Source organism: Schistocerca cancellata, chromosome 2 (assembly GCF_023864275.1).
Source record: "Schistocerca cancellata isolate TAMUIC-IGC-003103 chromosome 2, iqSchCanc2.1, whole genome shotgun sequence".
Lineage (NCBI taxonomy): Eukaryota > Metazoa > Arthropoda > Insecta > Orthoptera > Acrididae > Schistocerca > Schistocerca cancellata.
In genome coordinates, this window is record NC_064627.1 from 1,082,605,124 (window position 1) to 1,082,615,412 (window position 10,289).

At 41.7% G+C, this 10,289-nt stretch overlaps 1 protein-coding gene across 1 annotated transcript; it reads right to left on the reverse strand.

Annotated features, from left to right (window-relative positions):
• Positions 1-917: 917 nt before the first annotated feature.
• LOC126149793 (histidine-rich glycoprotein-like) lies at positions 918-2,858 on the reverse strand. Its single transcript, XM_049915834.1, has 2 exons — positions 2,784-2,858; positions 918-1,478 (listed from the first exon to the last, which is right to left on the reverse strand). The coding sequence occupies exons 1-2, from the start codon at positions 2,796-2,798 to the stop codon at positions 1,101-1,103; spliced, it is 393 nt and encodes a 130-aa protein (XP_049771791.1). The 5' UTR covers positions 2,799-2,858; the 3' UTR covers positions 918-1,100.
• Between the last annotated feature and the right edge of the window lie 7,431 nt (positions 2,859-10,289).

Consider the following 10,289-nt stretch of genomic DNA (forward strand, 5'->3'; position numbering starts at 1 on the left):
ATACTTTGAAAAAAAAAAACACAGAAATTTTACTGTGATGAACAATCTGGACTGTCTTTATGGGCTGTGAGAAAATTTTAACTTTTGACCAACATTGTATCAATAAGTGTGTGCATTTGATTTCTTGGTTATTGTAATTATGAAAAATTTGATCAAATCATTATTGGCTACTGGCCAAAATATTTTGTAAAATTTTTTGTGGGGAGCATGGGGGCTATGTAAGTAGGCTGTTTATATTTTCTTATTGGCAACGTTACATAGCGCTCTGTATGAAAATCACTGGCTGTGCTGTGTGCAGCCTGTGGCTAGTTTGCATTGTTGTCTGCCATTGTAGTGTTGGGCAGCGGCAGCTGGATGTGAACAGCGCGTAGCGTTGCGCAGTTGGAGGTGAGCCGCCAGCAATGGTGGATTTGGGGAGAGAGATGGCGGAGTTTTGAAATTTGTCATGAACTGCTATATATATTACGACTATTAAGGTAAATACATTGTTTGTTCTCTATTAATATCTTTCATTTGCTAACTATCCCTATCAGTAGTTAGTGCCTTCCGAGTTTGAATCTTTTATTTAGCTGGCAGTAGTGGCGCTCGCTGTATTGCAGTAGTTCGAGTAACGAAGATTTTTGTGAGGTAAGTGATTTGTGAAAGGTATAGGTTAAAGTTAGTCAGGGCCATTGTTTTGTAGGGAATTTTGAAAGTCAGATTGCGTTGCGCTAAAAATATTGTGTGTCAGTTTAAGCACAGTCGTGTATAAATTGTTCTAAGGGGACGTTACATACATTTAAAAGTGAAATAGACATTTTTCGAGTAAAAACTACATTTTGTGAGTATATATGTTTTCGAGAAGATGTTGAGAGGAAAGGTAGAAGAAAATAAATATGATCAAAATGCAGCACATTGGGAAAAAAATTTATTTCAAGTGTCTGTGGACATGACGTAGGTTTCATGTTAGTACCACAGCAACAGTAAAGTCAGATACTCTCATCTGTTGCACACTAGTGTCACATGTTAAGTCATCTGAAGATATACATTAAACATGAAGCAGGTCGTTGCACATAATATTTACTTTCTCTCTTAATGAAGACGTTTCTTACAATTGATCATCATATGTAACCTACAGGAGGGAAGCCATGGTGGAAGTAATCGTCACTATCGTGGTGATCATTACGATGGTGAATATTACGATCGTTGGTATCATCATGATGGTGGTCGTGGTGATCGTCATGATGGTGGTCGTGGTGATCGTCATGATCGTGGTCGTGGTGATCGTCACGATGGTGGTCGTGGTGATCGTCATGATGGTGGTCGTGGTGATCAGCAGGGTGGTGACCGTGGTGATCGTCATGATGGTGGTCGTATTCATCATTGTGTTGGTGGCCATGATGACCGTCGTCTTCAGGTTCTGGAGGGGCCGCCCATGAAGTGGGGAATCCAGCTGTCATCATGAACTGTAGTGCTACTACGAGCGTGACGCCAGCAACCTGTCAAAAGAAAGTTACTTGCTTTAGTTTACACTGTAAGCTCAGAGCGTCTAGTAAGTTGTTACGATATAGCGAGTAGAGTACTACGACTTCCACACACGCAACAACACGAGAACTTTCACGTCATTTCTAACATTCTGATTCCGCAATTTTCTTGTTAAGTACACTTCTTACACAAACACAGAGCAATGAAATTCATTATTTGTTGTTTTATGTCGAGTAGACTAAAAATACTGAACAATACATATGGATGAGATTCTTCAAGGAGCTCGACGTGTATGGATGACGCTAACTTCAGAGAATGCCGCACACAAAGTATTCCTAATCATAATGTGTGAGCCCAGTTACACCCCAAGGAAACGTCTGATGCTTAACATTACAAAGAATATTTCGTAAAGTCTACGTTCTGTTTCCCAAGAAACCATTGTTTCAACTGTAGTTATTCAGTCCCTCATCTCTTCCTCTCCTGTGTTCTTCTCTTCATCTTTGTCACTGCTACACCAAACATCTTCCGTAACGTGGTTTGGTATTCCGCTCGTTGCCTGCTTGTGTTATCTCCTCCTTTTACTGTTTGCTCCGTTAGCAGCTTCACTGTTCGTGGGTGCCGCAGGTGATGTGCCACTAACCTGTCCCTTCGGGTAACTGTCCGCCTTATTCCGTCCTTTATTCCTATTTTTATTTCAATATTTCGTACCAGTGATGATCGTATAATGAATAAATCTTTATTTGCCTTTCTTCTTCTGGTACCTTATTTTACTTCACCCATTTACGGTTTGAAATCAGTGTGGGTTACGCCCAAATTCAAGGCTGTCGAAGAAAATACGCAACGCATATCCACAGGACTGCCGATAATTCGGCACCGTTGGTATTCCGACATGAACGATGATGCGCTTCACTTCAAAACTGCTTTATAACAAATTCTCTTTGGTGTTACGACGTATCAATAAGAAACAATGAAACAACTATAGCCTCGATGTTTCGACCATCTTTGCGGCGGCACTCTGCAGGACCTGAGCAGTTAGTCGCCTTGAAGAAGACGGCTGCAACGACAACCGAAACGTCGATGGTATAGTTTTAGTGTTTCTCGTTGACGCGGCCTAGCACCCAGATTATAGTATTCAGATCAGAACAGTTACTTGATGACAGAGCAAAACGTCTGAAACGTGTCATAAATAACGAAATTGATTAAGCTCACTTACAATCTAAGCAAACATGCATGGAAGTAGCTTTTTAAGACATTATCATGTGTAAAATCAAATATTTTATTTATGATGGAACGAAAAGCTACTTTCTGAATGTACTCACCAGAACCTTGTTCATGTTGGCACAGTCAGCGTCTCTCAGGCCCCAAGACTGTGGAGATGAGACCCACGGCGCTCTTTTGTAGTCGGACCGGCACGGTCGTGGCCAATCCCGGGACATTACCTGAGGAGCGGACGTGCGTCAGTCGGGTAATTTACGCCTAGGACCGGCTGCTCCGAGGTCACTCCCTCCCTCCGCCGAGTTCAGCCGTGTACTACGTCACTGGCCCTGCACGTTTCTTGCCATCTTCCTCTTCCTCGAGTCTGCAATTACAGATCGGACCCGCTGGCAGAAATCAGTGGCACGCATATCCCTCCAGGTAAAAGAGTCGACAATCACCACATCCACTAAGGGTTCAAATAAAGGATCGGAAGTGTACTCAACCATTCGTTTACTACTGTGAAACGTCAACACCCTAGGGTGCAATTCCATGTCCACAAGAAAATAAGTCAGATAAATCATACGCAACATTACTAATAGCACTGTGGTTCTTCACGATTCACCTCTTAATGATGAAGAGAATCACCGGAAAAGACACGTGGTTCACAATCGACGTTAAACTGTAGGTTCCCTTCCCGCATTTTTGGTAACGCGTTGGTCAGGGACACACATGTCCAACTGAAAGACTTGAATCGTGCTAGCGAACCATATGAAATTATCATTATCAAAAATGGTTCAAATGGCTCTGAGCACTATGGGACTCAACATATTAGGTCATAAGTCCCCTAGAACTTAGAACTACTTAAACCTAACTAACCTAAGGACATCACACACACCCATGCCCGAGGCAGCATTCGAACCTGCGACCGTAGCAGTCCCGCGGTTCCGGACTGCAGCGCCAGAACCGCTAGACCACCGCGGCCGGCTATCATTATCACCAGACAACTGCAATCAGCGTCAGTCTCGGTGAACCGCACTTAAGTGTGAGACAGGCAGTTGCGAGCAACTCTATAATAATTTTCATGTAGATGTTGATTTTTACGATAGTGTCAATTTCATTCCAGCAATACAATACTTACACGTTGTGCAAGTTAGCATGTTATCGACCGCTACACTATTATTCTTGACAGTTGGGACAAATTAGTATATTCAAAGTGTAACCTCCCAACTACCGGGTGATCAAAAAGTCAGCATAAATTTGAAAACTGAATAAATCACGGAATAATGTAGATAGAGAGGTACAAATTGACACACGTGCTTGGAATGACATGGGATTTTATTAGAACCAAAAAAATACAAACGTTCAGTAAATGTCCGACAGATGGCGCTTCATCTGATCACAATAGCAATAATTAGCATAACAAAGTAAGACAAAGCAAAGATGATGTTCCTTACAGGAAATGCTCAACATGTCCAGCATCATTCCTCAACAATAGCTGTAGTCGAGGAATAATGTTGTGAACAGCACGCCGGCCGGAGTGGCCGAGCGGTTCCAGGCGCTACAGTCTGGAATCGCGCGACCGCTACGGTCGCAGGTTCGAGTCCTGCCTCGGGCATGGATGTGTGTGATGTTTAAGTAGTTCTACGGGACTGATGACCTCAGATGTTAAGTCCCATAGTGCTCAGAGCCATTTGAACCATTTATTTGAACAGCACTGTAAAGCATGTCCGGAGTTATGGTGAGGCATTGGCGTCGGATGTTGTCTTTCAGCATCCCTAAAGATGTCGGTCGATCACGATACACTTGCGACTTCAGGTAACCGCTGCAGTTGCCAAGCATATCGAAAGTGGCGACTGAGCACACGATCATCGCCAAATGACGCGCGCAAGAGATCTTTCACGCGTCTAGCAATAAGAGTTTTTTTTTTTTTTTTGTTCTAATAAAACCCCATGTTATTACAAGCATGTGTGTCAATTTTTACCTATCTACATTATTCTGTCGTTTATTAAGTTTTCAAATTTATACTGACTTTTTGATTCGTTTCTGGTGAAATTTAGCCCAACTTTACCTCCCACTCTATAAAAGTCTATATATTACGAAAAGTATACACAGTGAGTCACTGGCTATTTCCGTCTGGCCGGAGTGGCCGAGCGGTTCTAGGTGCTACTGTCTGGAACCGCGCCACCGCTACCGTCGCATGTTCGAATCCTGCCTCGGGCTTGGATGTGTGTGATGTCCTTAGGTTAGTTAGGTTTAAGTAGTTCTAAGTTCTAGGGGACTGATGACCTCAGAAGTTAAGTCCCATAGTGCCCAGAGCGTAGCTATTGCCACGTAGAATAACTCCGAAAGTATGACAGAAGCTGAAAAGTTTGTGGCACAAAAGTTTCATGCGACAACAGGGGCCATAATATGACGTTGGTTTTTTGTTGCTAGGTGGAGTCGCGTCAAAGGCACGAAGGTCAACTTTGTTTTCTTAAATGGGATGCTATAGTTTGGTACTTATTTTCTGATAGAATACCACTCAGTCCATGATAAGAAGAATGCAGCACTGCATTGATACCAATGGTCATCTCTTCGAACACTTTCTGTAAATGGACGGTCATGCCACCTTTGTTACCTCTGTTGACCTTCAAAGGGTGTTACACATCATTGGATTCGTCTCGATAGCCGCTATCAGAAAATAAATACCAAACTGTAGCATCCCATTTAAAAAAACAAAGTTCACCAACATGTCTCTGACGCGACCCCACCTAGAAACAAAAAACCAACGTCATATTATGCCCCCCCCCCCCCTTGTGCCATACAACTTTTGTCTGACATACTTTTCAGCTCCTATCATACTTTCGGAGTTATTTTTGGTGGTAATAGTTAGTGACTCACGCTGTATACTCACAAACTGTTATCCAACTTAAACTCATATGCTGAAGAGAAGTTAATTTGAACTGAACTGTAACTGATCTCAATGCAACTGAAGTAAATTAATTATCTGCCCCTAATCAAAATTTCCACTTACTTCGTGTTTTGACAACATTGTTGCAGATATCTTGAAAGCATAACAACGAACAGTAAGCAGGCAGCAGCTGAATTAGATTTAGGTTCCTAATAAAATTCCCAAACTATCCTCAAATTGCTTCATACCACATGGTACAACGTGGTAAAGCATAATGATAAACAATGGGATGGAAGAGTAACTAGTCCTGTGAAACGATATTCTGAGACAACGATTTTAGAATGAAGTATATATTTAAAAAACAGAAAAAGTAAAACTTCAAGTGAGTTTCACACATAGTTTTGAACAATAGTATGCTTCACGAAGTGAGAAAGGATATAAAGAGGGTACAATGTTATTAGAGAATTTTTGTAAGACTCAAACAGCGTGATCGGTTAAAATGTTCATGTATGACTCAGGAAAGTGGTGTGGTCTTTCTTTCAGCTCTGAGCGAGTTAACTAGCTGACAATAACATTTCAACAGACTAGACGCACAGTGCTGCAGCCTTAGCTCAAACTTCTTTTCTTCAAAAAATAATGTTATTATTTTTATTCCTTTCATCTTTCAATGTATACATCATATTCATCCTTTACAGTCAATCTTTCTTCATCTAACAGATACCATCACAAGTCAACCCAGCATTACTGAATACGTACTCACCTACCACACTTCATCTAAGAATGTATCACACTGCGCAGACGCAAAGACTGTGCCACGACAAGACCAAAGATTGTTCATCAGTAACATAACTTGATCGCTCTCTCTCTCTCTGTCGTGCACATCGATAACATACAAAATCAAAATGACATGACCGCCTTACAAGGGGGTCCTACCCCTTTCATTACATCCATAAAAGTAACAAAAAAAAAGTTAGTCGTTATTGATACGTCATCGTCATCACGATCATAATCATCATCACCTTCAACACCATCAGCTGTCTGACAAATCCAGAAAAGGATATCCCAGTGCGTCCATCCTCACTCATCCACGTAACTCCAGGTCTTGCATGTTTTCTAATTGAATTTAAATGTCCAACTAACCGGTATTTCCTTGCTCTTAAATTCCACCATTGAACTTAATTGGTCCATCTATCATATAGTTGCCTGATTACATGTCCAATCAACCTGAATTACGGTGCACTATGTCTTGTTCATCTACATGTACACACATGTTCTGCAAAGCACTTCATATTCGCTGGTGGAGGTACACTGATAGCAAGTTGAGCAATTTTATCTTGTCATATACGCCAATAGCCGGATAACCACGTAAATTAATATTGTACAACACACACGTTTCCATGCTTTTCATTTAAAATTGGTCAAAATACATCATGTTACATTAAAAAGTTTTCCGTAACATCGTGAAAGCACCTCCAAGTTGGTCTTTAAATCCAATTCACATCATGTAACATAGGAAAAATATATTTTACAATTTGTACCTGTGTTGAATTCCCAACACCATAACAAATGGTGCTAATTTCAACTGGTAGCCGACATTGCAAACGGAATACGTTTTCAGAAGTTCCCATTTTTTTTGCTTTCAAACTAGATTAAGAAATGTGTCCCTAGAATGGAATATATCCCAAGAAACTAATGTGGGATTCGTACTTGCAATATTTATTTCGTGCTCAGCTTTATCTGGCGTCAGTCGGAGGTAAAGACGCCATAAAACGCTTAGGGAAAATCATATTTGGGACACTCACCCTACATTTACACCTACACTCTGCTAACCACCATATGGCAAGGCGCTGTGGGTACTGCTAACACGACTGTCATTTGGCCCCTTCCGTATTAAGCGATCATAAAGCGGTTACAGCATCGATGATTTCAGCCGTAAATAGAAATATTAAAAGAGGAAGGAAGATTTTTCTGTTTAGCAAAAATGATAAAAAGCAGATTTCAGAGTACCTTACAGCTCAACACAAAACTTTTATCTCAAGTACAGATAGTGTTGAGGATCAGTGGATAAAGTTCAAAACCATCGTACAATATTCATTAGATGAGTATGTGGCAAGCAAGATCGTAAGAGATGGAAAAGAGCCACGCTGTTACAACAAACGAGTTAGAAAACTGCTACGGAAGCAAAGGGAACTTCACAGCAAACATAAAGATAGCCAAAGCCCTGCATACAAACAAAAATTACACGAAGCGAAATGTAGTGTGAGGAGGGCTATGCGAGAGGCGTTCAAAGAACTCGAAAGTAAAGTTCTATGTACTGACTTGGCAGAAAATCCTAAGAAATTTTGGTCTTGTGTCAGAGCGGTAGGTGGATCAAACAAAATGTCCAGACACTCTGTGACCAAGATGGTACTGAAACATAGGATGACAGACTAAAGGACGAGATACTAAATGTCTTTTTCCAAAGCTGTTTCATAGAGTAAGACTGCACTGTAGTTCCTGCTCTAGATTGTTGCACAGATGACAAAATGGTAGATATCGAAATAGATGACAGAGGGGTAGAAAAACAATTAAAATCACTCAAAAGAGGAAAGGTCGCTGGACCTGATGGGATACCAGTTCGATTTTACACAGAGTACGCGAAGGAACTTGCCCCCCTTCTTGCAGCGGTGTACCGTAGGTCACTAGAAGAGCGTAGTGTTCCAAAAGATTGAAAAAGGGAACAGGTCATCCCCGTTTTCAAGAAGGGACGTCGAACAGATGTGCAGAACTATAGACCTATATTTCTAACGTCGATCAGTTGTAGAATTTTGGAACACGTATTATGTTCGAGTATAATGACTTTTCTGGAGACTAGAAATCTAGTCTTTAGGAATCAGCATGGGTTTCGAAAAAGACGATCGCGTGAAACCCAGCTCGCGCTATTCGTCCACGAGACTCAGAGGGCCATAGACACGGGTTCCCAGGTAGATGCCGTGTTTCTCGACTTCCGATACAGTTCCCCACAGTCGTTTAATGAACAAAGTAAGAGCATATGGACTATCAGAGCAATTGTGTGATTGTATTGAAGAGTTCCTAGATTAAAGAACGCAGCATGTCATTCTCAATGTAGAGATGTCTTCCGAAGTAAGAGTGATTTCAAGTGTGCCGCAGGGGAGTGTCGTAGGACCGTTGCTATTCACAATGTATATAAATGACCTTGTGGACAACATCGGAAGTTCACTGAGGCTTTTTGCGGATGATGCTGTAGTATATCGAGAGGTTGTAACAATGGAAAATTGTACTGCAATGCAGGAGGATCTGCAACGAATTGACGCAAGGTGCAGGGAATGGCAATTGAATCTCAATGTAGACAAGTGTAATGTGCTGCGAATACATAGAAAGAAAGATCCTTTATCATTTAGCTACAATATAGCAGGTCAGCAACTGGAAACAGTTAATTCCATAAATTATCTGGGAGTAGGCATTAGGAGAGATTTAAAATGGAATGGCCATATCAAATTAATCGTCGGTAAAGTAGATGCCAGACTGAGATTCATTGGAAGAATCCTAAGGAAACGCAGTCCGAAAACAAAGGAAGTAGGTTACAGTACACTTGTTCGCCCACTGCTTGAATACTGCTCATTGATGTGGGATCCGTACCAGATAGGGCTGATAGAAGAGATAGACAAGATCCAACGGAGAGCAGCGCGCTTCGTTGCAGGATCACTTGGAAATCGCGAAAGCCGTTACGGAGATGACAGATAAACTCCAGTGGAGATGCTCAGTAGCTCGGTAAGGGCTTTTGTTGAAGTTTCGATAACATACCTTCACCGAGGAGTCAAGCAGTATATTGCTCCCTCCTACGTATATATCGCGAAGAGACCATGAGGATAAAATCAGAGAGATTAGAGCTTTCCACGAACAATACGAGACTGGAATAGAAGGGAGAACCGATAGAGGTACTCAAGGTGCCCTCCGCCACACACCGTCAGGTGGCTTGCGGAGTATAGATGTAGATGTAGATGTGGATGTAGAAGTTCACCAATAGTGCCTAAGAAGAATGACGTCAGCGTCCGTGTCGTCGCTCTTCTGACAGGTCTGGTGATCTCCGCCACCACTTCCCCTCCTGTGTCAACCTCGCGATCTCAGAGTAGCGCATACATGCAACATCCTCAGTTACTTCAGATATGTATTCGAACTTCTGTTCTCCCCTTACAGTCTTTACCCATTACATCTCCCTCTAATACTGTGTAAGTCGTTCATTAATGTTTTAATACAGGTCCTCTCATTCTATTGATCCTTCCTGTCAGAGTTCCCCATGTGTTCCTTTCCTCACCGATGCTACGTATAATCTTCTCATATTATCGGCCGATCTTTCTATAGTACCACATATCAGACTCTTCTCTTTTTATGGGTTCCACACAGTACTTCCAAACGTACACTCTCAGACATTTCTCCCTCAGGTTAAGGTCTATGTCTGATACTAGCAGATTTCTCTATCCTGAGCTGGTCTGCTTTCTATGTGCTCTTTGCTTCACCCGTCAGTGTCATTTTGCATTCTAGGTAGCAGAATTCCTTAACCTTGACAACTTTATCGTCACAAGCTTTGCTATTATCACTAATTTAATTTCTGCTAGTCCTCAGTACTTTCGTTTTCCTCCGTTTTGCTTTCGATCACCATTCTGTGCTCATTTGAATGTATATTCCGTTCTAATGTCCGGCAATTCTGCTTCACTTTCACCAAGGACAGCAATGTCGT